Raw genomic sequence first — 19,669 nt, forward strand, 5'->3', positions numbered from 1 at the left:
TAAAGCTCTTTACTCATTTATATATGTAATCGGTAGCCGGCCAAACGGCTGGACCGAATGGGCTTAAATTTTTTAGGTAACCCGCTTTAAATCATTTTATTTTTATTTTTTGAAATTCCATGGACAACGCCGGGTATTTCAGCTAGTCTTATCTATAATTTGAAATCCAGAGCACAAGAAGAGTAATAAATGGGAAATAAGGTTTTTGGGACTTTTTCAAAAAGGTTGATATTTCTCCAGGTCCTAAAAGGATCTCTGTGATAGAAAACATTTACATTTCAAGCTATGGATTCTGCTAGCTACACTGCAATTAGTCAAAGTTTGAAAAGGTTGCAAAGGTTGTTCAACCTCTATATTTTTAGATAAGATAACAAACGTGATTTTTAAATATTCCATGAAAGAAGAACGAGCGATAAAACTTTTAATAAAACAGCAAAAATTATGGATTTATGAATTTACAAATTAGTTAATCATCAAATTATAGTTACATTACGATTTGAGTTATTAGATCGACTAAAGGAAATAAGAAAAAAAAGTTTAAACAAGGGTATAACTACACTTTTATAAGTTTATGACTTTATGAAAAATCTATGTGAATTGCATGAAATGTTGTGATTTTTTTTATGACTTTTTAAAATAATTTTTTTTATAATTTTTTAAATAATTAGTCTACCTTTCCATCTCTAAGAACTGTAACCAGGTGAGAACTGAAAAAGAAATCACGTCTAATTTTGTTTAAAAATTAACAGTTTCTAATTTCGGAGGGAGGGGGGGGGGGAGGGATTCGATTTCCTCTCTCCTAAAAAGTTAGGATATGTATTTAGGGGAATCTTTTTTGAAACATCTAAAAAAATGTTATTTTCGATATTGCGTTTTATAAATAGTTTTTATATAAATGGTTTAGAAGCTTACGAAGCTATTTTATTTTCATAATTTGGTGTTTGCACACCAATCCACTTTCTGGCCTGGGAAGAGTTTGCTTAACTTGAGTGATCTTAGGTTTACTCATTCTCAACCCCAACCATCTACTATTTAATTGAGCGTATTTTAATGATTTTCGTGAAATTATTTTGGCATGAGTACAGGGTGAGTCTAAAGAAAGTGTGATTTGCGGCGCCTGGTGTAAAATTGTACCTTTTTTGTGCAACTCTCCTGTATGGTGTTATTTTATATTTTTAAAAAAATCGTATTTTTTGGTACTCCAATGGCCCAAAAGAAAATCCGCAAACATTTTTTTCTCTCAAAATTAAAAGTTCAAAACAGCAAAAATGTGTATATAAATAAGTTTTATCGAAATCATAATATTAAAAAGATTGAACAGAATCTTAGAAAATTTGCAAAATTGTAATTCAAAATTTTGCAATTTTCAGTTCTGGTATAATTTTTACGGACAAATTGTATTTTCATACTTTCGAATAAAGTAAAAAGAGAAAACTAGAGAATTTAAATAACTTTTCCTTAAATATTAGACCGGAACAAATAATTGCGAATTTTCTTATTAAAATTTTGCGAATTTTCTGAACTTTTAACTTGAGAGAAAAAAGGTTCGCGGATTTTCTTTTGGGTCATTGGAGTACCAAAAAAAATTACAAATTTTCAAAAAATATTTTAAAAACACTATACAGGAAAGTTGCACAAGAAAAGGTACAATTTTGCACCATCAGGTGCCGCTAATCACAGTTTTTTTTACTCACCCTGTATATAATTTAGTTTAAATTCAGTGTTATCGGTTTCAACAGAAAATATTTAATTTTAAATGAATAGAATCTACAGCAATAACCAGAAAACTGTATATTTGGAAGACAACATTAAAGCAAGTGCATGTAATGTGGTTTCAAAGCTTAAATAAGTAGGGTAGTAGGCGATTATATTAATATAACGAAGACGGCATTTAATTTCAATTTTTAATTTATATCAAGCTTTTAAAGAGCATGGATACACACAAAGAGAAGCTACCAATTAAAAGAGCTTCTCTTTTATTACTTGAAAACTTGTAAAACGAAAAAAAGTTGTGAACAATTAAAACTGAAAAAAAATCGTCTTCATTATATTGATCTAATCGCCTACCACCGTTTATTAGAATGTTATTAAACCACATCTCAAATGAAATGGATCTGTTTGAAAATTACATTCGCTGTGCCTCATGTGGATCGGACTATTTAAACTCGAGTTTCTATTTCAGAGTTTTCTGGCTACCATCTGTAAAATGAATTTTAGATATTTTGTGTACACAACACAAAAAACCCTATAATTATATGTTTTGATCCGAGTTTGAAAATGTTATCCTTAAATATAGCATATGTTCAGTATATACTTGAAAATGCAAAATACTTGAACAGTAAAATTGTTTCAAAGAAAATCAAAAGACGTCTTAAAAATACAAATTTAGATTTATTTTAAAGTGATTTCCTATGTTTTTGTAGTTATTTGTCGGCATGGTGCAGGTCCACTCTAATTTCTTTCTTCAGTCAGAATATTGTTTTCAAGTTCCAGCATTTTCATCTCAATTTTTAGTCATTTGGAAACATTTTGGAGAATACGAAATATCTCGCAATCTTTTCTAAAAACATTAGAAATACATATTTTAAAGTAAATAAACATTAAATTTATTTAATTGTTAATATATTTGACAATTGCTACCAGCAAACGGTAGATAGAAGTCGTTTTCTTTCTTAAATATCAAAAAAGCGACATTTCTTTAAAAAAATACTTTAAAGAATTCCATGTTTTCAGGTTACCTGGTTGCAAAAAACGTGGTAGGTCGAAAAAATTCTAATAAACACATATTTGGTATATTTTTCTGTTTAAAGCATTTCCAAAAATATCAGTTGTGGACATTTTTCCCAGGCAAACTATTTCCCTTTTAACCGGCCCTAGACCTTTCCTTGAGTTATGTGAGTTTTGACGTTTATTGAATACAGACAGATAAGCCAAGTTTATATAAAGATATATTGATTCTTGAAAAAGAAAGTGTTTTTAACCCTATCCCCGCTGGGGTACTTGAAAACCAGGATACGCTGGGGGGGGGGGTCAATTTGACCCCCCCCTCTAAATCCCATGTTTTATGTCCAAATATGAATCTGACCCAACAAAAGAAAAGATATTTATTTTTAGTATTTCAGTTAATATGAAATAAAAGAAGATTTAACCTGTATACATCATTCTTGAACGAATTCTAACTTTACAGATATTTTTGCTGGTTAATTAATAAAATGCATTTCCCCTTGCACGTTCTAGTGGAAGGGGGGGGGGGATATGGTTGAAATTTCATTAACGAAAATTATTAGAATTTAGGAAACTAATGAAAATTCCTATTTGATCATTTTATGCATAAAATAAAAGTCTGTACCTCATTTTTTTACTTTAATTCTGTTTACCTAAAGTCGTCCTTAGTCATTCAATATACTCAAATATGGTGTACTCTTGCTTTTTACCTCTACTACCTTGGAAATCCAGCTTTACCTGGAAACAATATTTTCTCTATAAAAGTAAGCCAACTCGACTTACACGAACATTCCCGTGGTTCTATCGAGTTTCCCACCCAAATTTGAAGCAAATCGGTCTAGGGGTTTATGAGTTCAAAGTCAACCAACTCGACTTAAAATTGTAAAACCAAGCTAAGGACATTCCCGTTGTTCTATGAGTTCCCCACCCAAATTTGAGGCAAACAACCAGATATCACTATTTTATTTATGTAGATATTTCTTTTATCATTTCTCGGATAAATTTGTGATTTTCAATAAGATTTTTTATAAAAATACATAAAATAAAATAAAAAATTAGATACTATTAGGTATATTTTTCAAACTAAATATAGAGTGAAATTTCAGGCCGTTAATTGGTTTCCACATCCAAGAAACCCTATTAAACGAAACATAAGCAAAAATTGCCGTAAACTATTTTTGTATAGTATATATTGTTAAGATTATAAAATTCATTAATTTCTAAACAATTAATGTTGAACGAGAAAAAGGACTGCATACGTCTATTCATTTGAACGAGTGGCATGTCTGATGAGCAAGGAAACCTTTAACATTTTGATTAATTAATAATGAGTAAGATATCCTTATCTTTCTCTGGGAAAATTGATTCTTTTCTATTGCGGTTTCTTTAAAAAAGTGACAAATGGATTTATGCCTCTGCTTTCAAAAGTAAATAAAATTAAATTGCTCAAAGTTTTAAACTTTAAAAAATAATCTCATAAAATTGAGACCTACTTTTTTTCTGTTCCCACAACCTCTATTTTTAGAGGTTTTTAAATATTTTCTCCTGAAACACTTAATTTTGTATGTTTTTGTTATATGTCATAAACAAATAATTTTTTACTTTTTTGTCTGAAATCAACATACTTGAAAAAGTACCGAAAAACTTTCGTTTCCATAAAAAAATATTTTTCTGTTTTCGTTTTTCTTTTTAGAATAACAAGTATACTTAATTCAGGGGCAGGCAGAGACAGAACTCTCTGAGGAGATTACAACATAAAAATAATTCTATTTATCATAAATGTATCTGCCTATACCTCTGATCTAATCTTTTTGGCTCAATAATTTTGTGTAGCAAAGCCACAAGAATATTTTTACGTAGATATTCTTTATCACTCACCTGTCAATCAAAATTGATAGCAAAAATAAGTTTGTACAATCTTACACAATCGTGTAAAATGGAGAATCATGACTATCCTAATACTTTGATTTTTGATTATTATTTATTTAATAATTTTATCATCAGGGCTGAATCAGAATTTTTCTGGTTTGGATTTTCACACCGTAAACTAGACGGAGGGAGAAGGTCAAATTTATGCGACATTACTGGCACAGCTTTGTGACCTTGAGTCTCCTCTAGTTTTTATTTTACGCAAAAGTATAAAATAAGCAAGGGAATGGAATTTTTGCCACAAATCAATTTTATAAATATTTATATCTTTACAGCCTAATGGTGTAAACCTTTTATATTTCAAACTTTTTGATCTATAAGATTTCATAGTTTGAAATATCTAGGGTCTATGACATCGGGTTGAAAAGATATGGGGATTTGTTTGTTACAAAGACTCTATTTCTTTATCTTGTTATATCATCAAAATTGGACACAATTTAGTTATTCTCAGTAGCTCTTTTATAAAAATAGTTTTTATTGAAAACATAAAAATTTCAATTTTCCGTGGAATTTACGCTAGTTTCACGTGTTCCACCTCCGTCCAGTGCACGGTGGAATTTACGTTAGTTTCACGTGTTCCACCTTCGTAACATGCACCCTGGAATTTACGTTAGTTTCACGTGTTCCACCTCCGTCCAGTATACAATACACCGGTAAACTAATATTAAACCTCCGCTACCATCCTCTACCATCCTCCGTCATCCTCCGGCTAATAATCAAGAGCCTCAGGGGATCATCGGACACTGCGGGGGTCATGGATTATGGACAATCTTAGACTGTTCTAAGTCTGTGGTTACTTGATCTAAGATTTGGGTGAAACTATTCTTAGGTTGGGGTTGAACGCATTCTTAGGTTGGGGTTGAGCGCATTCTTAGGTTGGGTTGAACTAATTCAGAGCTGGGAGTTAAACTCATTCAGAGCTGGGAGTTAAACTAAATCTGAGCTTGTAGTTCAAGTCATTCAGAGCTGGGAGTTAAACTCATGCTGAGCTTGTAGTTGAACTCATTCTCACTTTGCATAGCTAAATTCAGCTTGGAGTTAAACTTATTCCACGAGTCAAATTTAAGTTAGTCTGAGCTTGGATCTAAAAGCTTTAAATCTTTCAGAAAATTTGATTCAGCCGTTTGTCTAGCTAAAAAAATCAATATATGACATTTTGTTACAAAAATATAGGATATAAATATAAATAAGATTAACCCTATTTAATCTGGGGATGAGGGGGGGGGGGTCACGTTGACCTCACCTTTCGTTTTTTTGCGAAAACTCTAAAAGTATTTGGGCTAGGAAGCTCAAATTTTCTGGTTTTTCTTACAACACATAACCCTTACTTAAGGCTAAAAGCTGGGATGTTATACCTACTGCCTAAGTCCTCAGGCATACTGTCTAAATGTCTTATTTTACCTACACCGAACTAAATCTATATTTAGACCTACTTCCAGTTATTGGATTTCAACATTTTATAGCTCTTTGGAAAGCCTATAACAATAGCAAGCAAAATGCACAATTTGTGCACAGACGCCTTTAAAGGGAATTTGGCACTGCACATTTTCAGTTTTCTTGAATAGGTTTAAAAATTTTGCAAATGTTTTTGCATATTTGAACTCGCTGGGTCAAGGGCTTTTCAAAAATTTGAATAATTTGTTGCAATTTGCGCAGTTTTATTTTTTGAACATTTTTTGCTTCATAATTAGATGTTGCAGTAAATATTTGGATTTTTTAAATTTACCATTTTCAAAGTTTATTTAGGTAGAGCCCAAGGGCTTTCCAAAAAGGTATCAAATGTTATAAATTTTTATCACAATAAGAAAATAGAGAGAGAGGTTCAATTGGACCCCCCCCCCCCCAAGGCAACCAGTCAGTAAGCAGACGTCAGGATATAAAGGGTTAATCTTGGTCTCTTTTTTCAAAATATACTTTTTTACCGAAAAATTTATTAAAAATTGTTTAACTTTCTTCCAAAAGCGGAACTTTTTTGAACTTCCAACTACCGTCTTGTTTAAAGAGACTGTAAAGAAAATGAAACGGGGTATAGGGTAAAACCTAAACATTTTAGGAGTTGATCGAGGCCCATGAAAGTTCTATCTGATGTTCCTGTCTCGAGAAATGGATATAAAACTGTGTCAAATTTATACGAAAAATATATATATATATATATATATAAAATTTTGTATAAAAATATTAGTTTTAAAATCATATTCAGCAAATACACAACCAATCTGAAAACGATATCCCAGAGGAGCCTAAGAAATTTAGGTTTGCTCCTGTTAAATTTTTGATTTAATAATTTTGATTTTTAATAGAAAGAATGTATAATATAATAAATACGTCCTTATCATGTGACCAGAACTCCCATCAATGGCAGTGCAGTGTCATTATCACGTGACTCCGTCTGTATCAATGAGCTTGCAGTTTTGAGGTCTAAGCTTGGAGTTAAACCAAGTCTGAGCTTGTAGTTGAACTCAATCTGAGTTTGGAGTAAAGCTCATCATGGGATTGGAGTTAAACTTGATATGAGTAGGAGCTAAACTTATTCTGAGCTTGAAGTTAAACTTATTCTGAGCTTGGAGTTTAAACTTATTCTGTGTTGGATTTAATAAATTCTTTGCTTGGCTCCAAACTCATTATAATTGCTGGTAGTTTCCCAAAACATATTTCAGTAAATTTGGTCCAGCCGTTTTGCCAAAAATCAAAAATATATAAAATTTTATACAAACAAAAACAAAATATTACCAACTAATTTAAAGTTTAATTATGGTTTCTATTGTCAAAAACTTTTTTATCTAAAAATTAATGCAAAATTGTTTTACTTTTCCAACTTTTCCCCAGAAACAAATGAAGAACGAGTTTTAAACTTCCACCAACTAGTGTTTTGTTTAAGTTAATTTCTTTTAATTTTGTTTTGTTTAGTTTATGAATTTGTTGTATTAAGACAAAACAATACTCAAATCTCAAAATTGAAGAATTAATTTAAAATTAAATAAAAAACATGTATCCAACAAGACACTCAGCATAATTTCATTATATATTTAATTATTTAAAAGTTATTAACTGTAGTGCCTTATGAAAGAACACTTTATTATCATCCTGTATAAAAAAAATCATGAATTTAAATTATTAAATATTTTTTTTTCTTTTATAGCTTTTGCATAAACATGAAAAGTTTAATTAATTTCTACTCAAAGATTAAATTTAGGAAATCTGCCGAAAAGTTCATTTTTTTCTTAACAAGGAAAAAATCTTGAAGATAGATCTTGAACGAGAGGATTAACTGATCAGAGGTATTGTACAATAGGAACCATAATACTTTGGAATAAAACACAATATTTAAGCAATCTTATATATTTTATATTGTAAATAGTTGATAATAAACAGATAGTTTTATTCTCATTGGATGACTCGGAAGAACCTTGAGCCTAAATACCCCCTTCCTATTCCAGATCTTAATGGGTCTCACTGTACACAATATGTACCTAGTCAGTTTTAAATATTTACAGATCTTAAAAAAGTGTTATATGTCTCAAATGAATCATAAAGAAGTTTTCCGCAACACTGCATACTCAGTTCAACTACCTTACGTAGCCGGTCACTCCCTTTAGGCTTTAATAGGTCTCATTGTACAGTTTTAAATTTTATATTAATGAGTAAATATTAGTTCAGGGTCTAAACCAAAACTTTATAAGCGATTGTTCCTTAAACAAAGCAGTATTATTCCCTTTATGATATACATGTAGGAGCCTACAGAGGTAAAGAATCAAACAGAAATAAAGAGAATGTACACTGTTCTTTAAACATCAATTTAAGTATTAGAAAATTTCTTGGTACATCATTTTAACCCACCTTGGAATGTCATTTAAGTAGTACATTTAAAAAAATTACAAAACAATTGTAGCAATCCCAAAACAGCTTGCTAGTTTTAGATTAATAACCACGTCATCATTAATCAATAATCCATGTTTTCTACCTTTTTCCAATCCCAGCATATAAAAAACTGTATGTTTTATGTGTATGTATTGAATTTGTATAGATTCATGCTGAACTAATGTTTCGAAAACTTCACGTTCATGTAAATCTACTAAACTGGGAATCGGATACTCGGTTTGTTCAGTGGAGTGTAAAATCAGCATACAATTTTTATACAATATGATATTTAAAAATTGTTTTTATAGAATGCTTAAGATCCTAAAAAATAAATTGAAACTGAGTTTTTATAGAGAGGATCCTTTAAAAAAATTGATTTACCAAACTGAGTTTCGATCAGAAAATCTATTTTTAAGTTTTCGCCTCTGAACTTCTGTTCTAAACTTAGGACACAAGGGAATACAAGGCATAGTATAAACTTAAGCCTGGTATGTTTCTATACCAAGCCTATGTCGGTAATATTTGAATAGTTTTTTTTTGCAAAAATAGTTAATCAAAACTTTGCCAAAATATTCATTTAAAATATGACACCGTTGGCATTCTTGAATATCAAAAAGTATTTGAACCACATCTTTTGTGCATCGATTTAAGTCTAAGAGAATAAATAACACTTAGCTTGATATTTATATAAATTTAGTCCGTGGCACAATATTTTTGAATTTATTTAGAAAATATTTATGTTTCTTGAGTGTGGAAGTAAAGTATTGAAGAGGTTTTTTCATTATTTTTCAAGTTTTATAAAAGCTCGTCTTCAATAAAAATATCGAAGAGTTAATGTATTTATTTTCGTCACAGAATGAAGAATATTTATATAGAAGAGAAATAAGACTATCCATCAGTGTGAATTTTTTTCAGTCCCTATTGATCTTTTTTTATGATTTTTGTTTACGATCACCATAATTATTTTGTTTCTTAAATTATGAAACGTTGACCTGATTATTTTTATAGAAATATTAGTCAGAACTCAGAACACCTAAATATTTCAACCTCCTCTCTTTGGTTATAGATAATTATGTTACATTTATCTGAAATTCAACTTTTATATATCTTTGAAAAACAACACCGAAATCTTTGGATCAAAATTCTGAAAAATTTAAATCATCGATTTTGAATCAAATGAATGACAGACATTTTGATAAGGTGGGAATTCTATTGAATGAGATGGTTTTGGTTTTTACATCTACTGTATTTATACGCACAGGGAAGTTAAGAGAATTTTACTTACCGAGACCAATTTTGCTTGAGGGATGTTTTGTAGGCAAAGTTGGTCGAGGGAACCCGTGGTTAAGTAAAAATTTCAATTTCCCGAAAAAGTAGTTGTACACAGTTTGATCGTCATTTGAGATGAAAATGCCCGAATTTTTTTACGAAAACTTTGCAAAGCGGGTTGATATTTTATTTAATTGTCTCAAGGGACGAAAAGTAACTTAACTTCCCACTGTTGGGTTGGTAGTGTGGGTAAAATCCATTATTAACTTCTAGCTGTATACAGTGACCCTGTATTCAACTTTTAAAACTTTATTTTATTTGAAAAGAAAACTCATGTAAACTTTTCCGCATAATTTAGAAGAAAGTATTCCAAGAAAGTTTCTAATTTTTTATCCAACCAAATTTTACATCGAAAAATCTCCAATCTTTCAGTCTAGACGAACTGTAAATTGACTAGTTAAATGACGAAATCAATGAATTTCAAAATTTAAACTCTATACCTCTAAGAGATTCATAAAAAAATGTTGAACTAAGGAACTGAGGTTTTTGTTACAAACGCTGATTTTAATCCCTTAACCTTTGCATCCAAAAGTCTTAACCTTTGATTTTTAAAACTACGATATCTGTTAGATGAAATCCTCCAAGATTTAGGGATATATAGAGAATAGAAGATTTGGCTTTGTGACATAATCACATAGTGTTTGGACCAAAGAAGATGTTTGCGTACTAAAGCTTACACAGAGTAAATTTTAAGCTTAAACCTAAACCTAACACATCAACAGTTTTCCCATTTAAGAAAATTGCGTTGAAAATAAAGTGTTATTTAATCTTTTAGAGAACATTTTTTGACTTATGATTTGATAAATAAATCTGAAGATTGTCACGATTTTACAAGTCACATTAAGGTACGAGTAACATTGTTTACACCAAATTTTATGTATTGTACGGGGTGGACCAAATTGCATATGATTTGTTTTGTTTTAGTCTATGTAAACAGAAGGACGGGGTCTATCCTAAGATTGTACATAGTTCATTTTATTCCTATTGTGTTTAAAATATATTTTTGTTTATTACAGTTAAATAAAGATAGTCTTTCTTTTTCAAGATTAAACTACGGAAACAGATTTCTTGTATTTACTATGAGCGAATGAATAGAGTAGAAAGGGATCTGGGTTACGATCAATCATGCAGAATTCATGACAAGGTGAATAGTACTTGGATAGCATTCTTATATTGGACAGAAGAGCGGGCGTTTTTACGTCGCTTTACAGTAACTCTAAAACACGTGTAACAGTCCCTTTAAAGGTTTAGAATATTTAATAATAAACTATTTTCCTTCGTTTGATTTAATTTTAGAAAGTCCCATTTATATTTGGGGACTGAAAAATGTAAAAGAATGAATTGAAATAAAGGAGATGTAAAGAATTGTAATCTTCTAACAAAAGGTATTGTCTGATCCTTAAATACAATAATTCTTTTTAATTTAATCTTTCAACAAAACAAATCTAGAGCAAGAATTCAGGGTTTCGGCTTGATTTATTAAAATAAATATGGATTTACATCAGAATTTTTAATTTTTATATTATTAAAACACTTAAGAATGGTTACATGAAAGTATATGCACATTGTTTATATTTCTATACTGGGTCTTCACTCAGATATAAAACATAAAACTAATTGAGTCTGCAGGGGGAGTTCACTGCTTTTATGACCCCTCACAAGCACAGTGTGGTCAAAGTGGACATTGGTCAAACCACGTTGACAAAAAAGTGAGTCCTTGTTTTTATTTTACCGTGAAATTACAAATTATATGAAAAAACTATAAAAGCAAAAAATCATTAACTTTGCAAAACTTAAAATTTATTTTCATATATTTCCTAAATTCATCCTTTTTTCCTATGTTTTAAGTTTCAAAACCTGATTAACCGAATTTAAAACCTATTATTGTATTGTATTGTGTCATATTCCAAAGAATGTTATATTTTAAAGGGCAAATCCACTTTCAATTGTTTAAACTATGTCTCAGTCTCCACTTTTTTAGATATTGACATTTTATAGGATTATTTTGCGTTACAGGATTACCAAAGACGACCTATTTTTGATGAATAAAAAGTTTCTTTTCCAAAATACCGATTTATTATATGACTCACGACAATTATTTTTAAATATTCTTAAAAAAGAATTGATTTATTTATCAAACATTAATAAAATTAACTATTAATTTATTATCAGTTCAAATTAAGTCCAAATTCCCTTTTATGGTGACCATACTGCAGCCCCTCCCTACCCAAACCAACTGTTATACAGTGAAACCCTTAATAAGGAATACATCGAAAGAATTCATCAAATGTCGTATTCTTCACTTTCTGATAATGGAATGTTGCAGATATTTAGTTTTTAAATCAAATGATTATATGGAACTCTTTAAAACTGTCTCCGCATATTCATGGCTATTTATTTATTTTCGCAAATACTGAAATTTACGTAATATAGTATAAAACTCATTGAAAAATTGTCAAGACGACATTTGATAAATTCTTCCGATGTATTCGTTATTAAGGGTTTCACTGTATATAAAGCTTGCGTTTTTCACTTAAACGTTATGGTTTTCAAATATGTCCTATGTCAATGGATGCAATGCCTGGAACATTTGACATAAAGTAACAAATATTTAAACAGTTGAAATATAAGAATATATATTTGGATGAATTGGTGGCAAGCTTTGAAGTGTATATTTACATTCTGTAACCATATTCTTTAATAAAACACCCCCAGGAGGAAGCGGGGGGCTGGAGAAGGGGGGGGGGCATAGAGGAAGGGAAGGCTGGAGGAAGGGGGGGGGCTGGATCAAATATCAGGAAATATTTTATTTATTCTTCAACTTTATATTAAAATTATAGAAATATCTTATCTCAAACATTCAGAATTTGAGTAGAGATGGGGGGGGGGGAGGGCTATACAACCACTACATAGTTTTCGAGCCGCAATCAAATCTTGTCAATCTTAGAACAACAACGTTCTTGTTTTCATGCAAGCTTCTGCTCTCTTTACTTCTGATTAGGTTCAAATACAAATAGAGAATTTGATTATTCGCCTCAATTTTAAAATCCCTGTATTTTTACAACTTAATATGAAAAATCTTGCGTTTAGAAAAACAAAAATCTATGACACTGAAGAAAAAGGAGTAGAAAGATTGAGTAGAAATGAGCACATTCAACCTTTTTCATTTTGTTCGTTCATCGTTTGTGAACGACCCATTTCTTAAGTTTTTTTCAATCGTTTAAAAATCGATTTTGTTTGTTCCAAAAATTATCGTTTATTTTCCATTTTTCGTTGGTTTTCTTATTTAACAATCGTTCAGTTAAATCGTACATTCAATAAAATCGTTTGTTCAGTAATTAAAATTAAATTTTATTCAAAAATGTTTTTGAAAAATTCGTACGATTTTAAAAAAGTTTGTTCCAAAAAATTGTTCGTTCATTAAAAAAATTTTTTTCCTCCAAATATTTAAGAAAATTTAAAAAAAAAAACTTTTGTTTGTAAGTTCGTGTGGACGATTTCAAATAGTTTGTATTGTTTTTGTTCGTTTTTTAAAAGAGATCATTTTTTCCATTTTCTAAACAATCCATTTCGTTCGCCCATCGTTCGTTTTTTTCTTAACGACACCCTTTTCCCGAAAATTTTGTTCGTTTTCAAAAATTTTGTTTGTTAAAAAAAACTGCTCATCTCCAGTGGGAACTGGTGAGTATATTCAGTTCAAAGAATTAGGTGGCTCAAACTTGAGAGTCCGGAAATTGTGGCTCGGAGATGGGCTCGAATATTGATTTAAAGGTATGATTGCTCAATCATAACTTCTCTTATTGAAGAGCTATTATAGAAGCAAACATTTTTCTTGTTGATGTAAAACCAGATTTGAGTATTTGACACAAACTCAAATTTTTCAATTCCTATATCCTTGCAATCTTATGGTGTAAACCTTGGACATGTAATAAATCTAGGTCCCGATAAATCTCCCAATACTTGACTTTCAGTCTAATGTCAGTAACTCTGACTCAATCTCTAGCCAAAACTCTGGCTCTGTATACGTCTGTCTAAATCGACTAAGGGTACTATACTACTTTATTAATACAGGTAAATTTAAGCTGACCGGAATGGCCGATCAGGGTCAACATGAACATAGATAAAAAGATAACGGAACATAGATAATAAAGATTGTACTAACATGATATCATAATTTATTACAGACATTTCAAATTTAGTTTATTTACTTGATTGAACAAAATTCATAGTTTAAAATATCTAGGTTCTGCAACATTGGGTTGCAAAGATATAGGAAAGAGAAAACTAGAGTTTGTGGCAAAGACTCTATGCCCTTGTTTTAAAAATACTGTAAAATCTGCAGAAGCTACGAGGTGACAAGGTTGTAGCCGCAGTTGTAGTAGCAGTTTTGTCTAGATTGTAGTGCGATATTTAATATGGACACTTTTAAATTTGAGAATAAATGCTTAATTTTTTAATTAAAAATATCTCTGCAGAGTAAGGCCGCCACATGAGATTTGAATAAAAATATATTTTTGTCTCAAGTTCCTCCTCCATCTTTTATTTGAAATACACTAAATACAATAAATACTATACTTGCAAAATTTTATCCCATGATTCATGAATAATTTTAGAATATTCTATTGAAGAATATGTTTACAGTTGATATTCACTTTAAAGCTCGCATCCAATCCATATCTGAAATATCCACTCACACATTTAAATATTTATATATTAAAACTTTCAATTTTAATATTTAAGAGTTTTATTGGAAATACAAATATCTATATTTTATAATTCAGATAATCAGTCAATTATAAATATATTTTCCAAAAATTAAATCAAATCAAATCATTTCCTTTTTCTGCAATAATAATTATATCAGATATTAATATAACACTATACATTACAAAAAATATATTTATATAACTACGGGAGCAGGAGAGCTTAAGTCCTACTCAAATCAAATCAAAGCAAATCATATATTTTTACGAAGTAATGATTATAACAGATATTATCAAAACATTATGTAAAAATACTGCAGAATTAGAGCTTAACCCATTAGTGACGAGACGGTCAATTTTGACCGGGTAAGATTTTTATTTTTTAGCGCCTTCATTTTCAAACGTCGTCCAAATGTCGTCCTGTTTCATTCCCGCCCTTCCTTTAGATATGCCGAGTATCGCCTATAGGTTGCAGGCATGTTACAGGTCGATAGGGTATTAAACAAAACATAAAAACAACAAATATTTGTAAAAGTAGCTAAACTGCTTGGCGTTACCAGTTGAATATTTTTTTTAAGTGCAAATTTTATTTATTCATATCTTTTATCCTATGCTATCCCCGGAATACCCCTGGGTTCCCTAAAAAAAATGTCAGTCCATTCGGTCCAACCGTTTGGCCGGCTATAGGGAACATACGAACGTCTTGTTTTATTATATAAATTACTTCAGCAGGAGTGCTTAAATGCCTATTCAAAAAAATAAAAAAATCGTAAATTTTTGTCAAGAAGTATGAAATAGAAGAGAGATATAACTGACGCAGCCCGCCCTAACCATAGGGTTATAAATGCTAAGCAGACGGTACTCCACTTGAATAAGAAATATGCTTTCCTTAACTGTCTGATTGTACAAATACCGCGTACATGTTTTCAGAATATGTTATTGAATACATTGCACAGGGAAAAAGTAGGCTGAATAACGCCAAACAAACACTTTTTTTGGGATGCGAAAATAGTGGCAATACAAACGTATTTTTTGTATAGGGGTGTCCCAAAAAACATGGGAAGTCAGTGACGAATTAAATATCGTCTTTGTTACTAATTAGCAATGTAATACCTAATTTCAAAAGCCATGTCTGCTAGAGTTTATTTTATGAAAAGGGTAAAAGACTGCAAAGATGTGTCTATAATGTCTCCGCAAGATGAACAGTGAAGAAGGACAAGTTTACTCTGTTTATATACTGTAATTTTCTTGTTTTACTAAGTACAACTGTATGCAGTCAAAACATAAATAAACAAGATGTGAACATAGCAGACGAAACTCTTACAGATTAAAGCTTTCTCAGAAGGCATCACTTTACTAAATCAAAGAATTATCTAAAGATACGATCTCGAATTCGTCACTGAATTCCCATGTTTATTGGGACACCAGCTGTATCATATATATTTTTATTCTGCTTCTCCAAAATCTTCTAAATCAACTTTTACCTTTTTGAGGATCTTTGAGCATCTTCTCCTTGACCAATATAAAACAAAATAAAAAAGTTCACAGATTTGTAGAATTTTTTTTATGGATTTTCTAAATTTTACTTTTGAAAGTTTAACTTTGAAAATTTTACTTTAAATGAGCATTTGTGTATACCTTTCCTGGAGTTATTTGAGGTTCCACACAAAATTTGGGCCCAATCGGTTCAGTCGTTATGACGTTTGAGGATGAATTGAAAAGATAAATTTCTAAGGCTTGGAAGAGTAAAATAATGCGGTTGAATACATAATAGATGGAAAATATTATAAATAGGTTTCTTTATATTTCCATACACAACTCAGAGAATGTACAACATGGATGGGAGGAGGTTAGATAAGATTTGTTTTTATTATTATAAAAATCCAGTTCTTATCATGTTTTTATTAATGTTCTTAAGAATTTCGAATTGAAATTTTCGTTGTAAATTTTAAAAAATCCTGTTTACTTTCAATGTTAAGATTTGTTGAAAATGTGTACAGGGTTACTCACAAAAACTGAGACTTTATTAAGACGACTGAACGAAATTAGTCAATTCTTAATGTTTATATTTATATATTATTAAACAGCTGAAATCTTATTTAATGTTTATTTCTTTAAAGATTCATAAAATATTTCATTGGACAGCCTCGACATTAAATGTCGCAACACAAATCCATTTATAATTTTTTGCAGCCCTAAACTTATACATATTAAAAATGAAACGCGCTTGTTTCTTGCTAAGTTTTAAAAGGCGTAATTGGCAAAATACTGATCGATTTTTTCGACTGGAGACTGGAGTATAATCCTATGTGGGTATCCCTGTATTATGAAATATTCAGAATGTAATATTTAAAGAGTTCAGGTCATCATTAAAGTATAATCCTATGTGGGTATCCCTGTATCATAAAATATTCAGATTGTAATATTTACAGAGTTTAGGTCATCATTAAAGTAGAATCCTGTATCGTGAATAAATCCTAACGCTGTGTTCGAAATTGACGAAGATAGTTCGACCTACCGAACACACTGTTCTAGATTGACAAGTTTTTATAACAATCTGTGAGAATAATGCAACAGTGAGATCTCGACATTATTCTACATTATGTGTTTGCCATCTGTTTATAGAAGGAAAGGACAAAAGTTACCAAATATCTGGAAATCAAGAAAATATGCTGGCCTAAAGTTTTCTGATATTACTAATAAGATAATGGAAAATATTTTTTAGATTAATTTCTTTTCAAGATTAATATTTCTTTTTCATTTATTTTTATAATGAAATTTTGTTGTGAAAAAATAATAAACCAAATAAATAAATTTTAAATTCAAAAATCAAAATAAAGTTTAACAATATAATAACACAGTTTTCTTTTTCCAAAAAATCTGTTCTAACAAAAAACAATGAATTATTATTATTTATTTACAAAATAGACGATACAGACGAAGATAAACCGTGTCGCTGAACAGAAAAAACCGGTTCCAATTGAACACCGGCTAAAATATCGAAACACTGAATACAATTTCAAGCGGAACCAGCCATGTTTACGCCGTGTCTCAAACTCTTTAAATTTGGCTCCAGGGTTGTTTTCTCTCTTATTGCGCGTTGGGGAGCATCCTGATCCTTATCTTGTGACACACCATTGACATTTCTTGTGACACACCATTGACATTTCTTGTGACACACCATTGACATTTCTTGTGACACACCATTGACATTTCTTGTGACACACCATTGACATTTCTTGTCTTCCGAATCATATTCATAGGCTAGGATCGGAATGTCTCATGAGTTCTGAAACTAGTAAAATGATTCTGGGATGTCTGTCAAATAGTTTAGTTTTTTTTCCAAAATTTTGACAAGAACATGCGATGATAAAGCAAAGCTTAAAAAGAATATGGATTATAATGGAAAGAGAGCGATGCTGTTCTCTTTCTAAAAAAACTTTCTTTTTCTTGATGATTATGCGGTTGTGCAAATTTTACCATACTTATTTTTGCTATGAAAAATGATTTTAGTGCAAAATGACAACTTTTATGTACTATATAGGCTTTTCGCGCTCAACTCTTAATTTTCAACTCTTAATTGTGGCTTTAAAAAAAATAAAAAAAAAGTTCGCTGCGGATTTCATAATATTTTTTCGCGCATTTTCAAAATTTTACAAAAAAACTTTTAAACACAAACTTTTAAAATTTTAATCATTCATAAACGTTCCTTGGAGTCACGTGAGGTCCCACACAAAATTTGGGCCCAATCGATTCAGCTGTTTCGACGTTTATTGGATACAAACAAACAGACAAACACCCACCCACCCAAGCCTAATTTATATATAGATTTTGTAATTCACTTATTCAAGCTTTTTAAGAGATGGAAAGGTTGTTCAATGTCCATCAATGTTCAAACTTGTGATAAATCAACAAACAAAATTAGAATGTTTTGTCGTAAAGCTTTTGTCCACAAGCAAGCAAATATTTTTAGTTATTTGCTATTTTTCAGAAACTTGTTTACCAAAATTACAAGATTACATCGTTTTTTTGAAACAAAAATTAATCAACAAAAAACTTGGGAAAGAGATGTAGCGAAGAATATTGTCTACTGGATGAACTATATTCCCCTCTCTAATATAGTAAAACTAATATGGTCTAGAAGAACTGCAGAGTTTATGGTCTTGTTCTAGAATTATCCTTACCCTTTCCCCGCTACAGGGTTACCGACAAAGACATCAAAGACGACACATAACTCAAAAATATGACAATTTAAGCTTGATTTTTGGTTTCTGAATTCAATTAAGTATTTTTGTGGTTTGCTAAATGATTAAGCACACAAATAAGCCAGTTTTTGCCTTCAAGGAACCCTGAATGACAGAAAATATAGACTGAATACTATAAAGAACTAAAGAGAAAAGTTTCTACAATTGCACTGAGAGTAAAACAAGGAAGGTCCAGCTAGACCGAATTTAATAAATTGGAAAGATCGCTGAACAACCTGAATCACCAAATCAATGTTAAAGATTCGTGAGGATTCGAATCGGGGATTCAAGATTTTTTGCATTTTTTTTTCGTTCAATAAAATCTTTTACTAAAATGTATTTTACTTTGAAATCAATTTAACTATAAGATGACGCCCATTAAATATTCTTTTAATTCTCTTTGGTGTTAAACAACTTAAGTGATTATGGAAGAAGACATTTTCAATTATTCACCAAGTGTCAATGTTTCGTGGGACACCCTGTAGTTAATTCAGTCCTGACGGGTTTCTTTATTTTTGACTAAGACGATAATTAGATAATAATTAGAGTTCTATTTTTATACAGCACGGTCAATGAGATGAAGTCGCCGACTGTTTGCGTCCTAATTATCTATCTATCAGATAAGGGTCTGCAATGAGACATCTAGCGGCGAAACTATGATCCTGCAAAGTACGCCATTAGAACGGAACTCGTTCATACGTTCGTCAGGAACGGCCTCAGTGTTCATGGAGTGGTTTGTAGTAACTAAGATCTTAGATTTAAAGAGAGTTTTTGCCTTGATGAAAAAATATGTACCGTAGAAACGTTTAATAGGTCACAATTGAATCCTAAAAAAAATCTTTACAATACTGCATTCTCAGCTCAACTACCATTTCTAGCCAG

The 19,669-nt window shown here is 30.6% G+C and overlaps 1 protein-coding gene across 1 annotated transcript in view; it reads right to left on the bottom strand.

The window, feature by feature from the left end:
• Positions 1-16,046, bottom strand: part of LOC111697919 (uncharacterized) — a 32,642-nt gene extending 16,596 nt beyond the window's left edge. Inside the window, exons 1-3 of the mRNA XM_023468068.1 lie at positions 16,028-16,046; positions 2,410-2,560; positions 674-707 (exon numbers count right to left, since the gene is read on the bottom strand). Coding sequence (XP_023323836.1) covers positions 674-707; positions 2,410-2,437 — 62 coding nt within the window. The 5' untranslated portion in view covers positions 2,438-2,560; positions 16,028-16,046. The remainder of the gene's footprint in view (positions 1-673; positions 708-2,409; positions 2,561-16,027) is intronic.
• Between the last annotated feature and the right edge of the window lie 3,623 nt (positions 16,047-19,669).

This window comes from Eurytemora carolleeae, unplaced genomic scaffold (genome assembly GCF_000591075.1).
Source record: "Eurytemora carolleeae unplaced genomic scaffold, Eaff_2.0 scaffold236, whole genome shotgun sequence".
Classification (NCBI taxonomy): Eukaryota; Metazoa; Arthropoda; class Copepoda; order Calanoida; family Temoridae; genus Eurytemora; species Eurytemora carolleeae.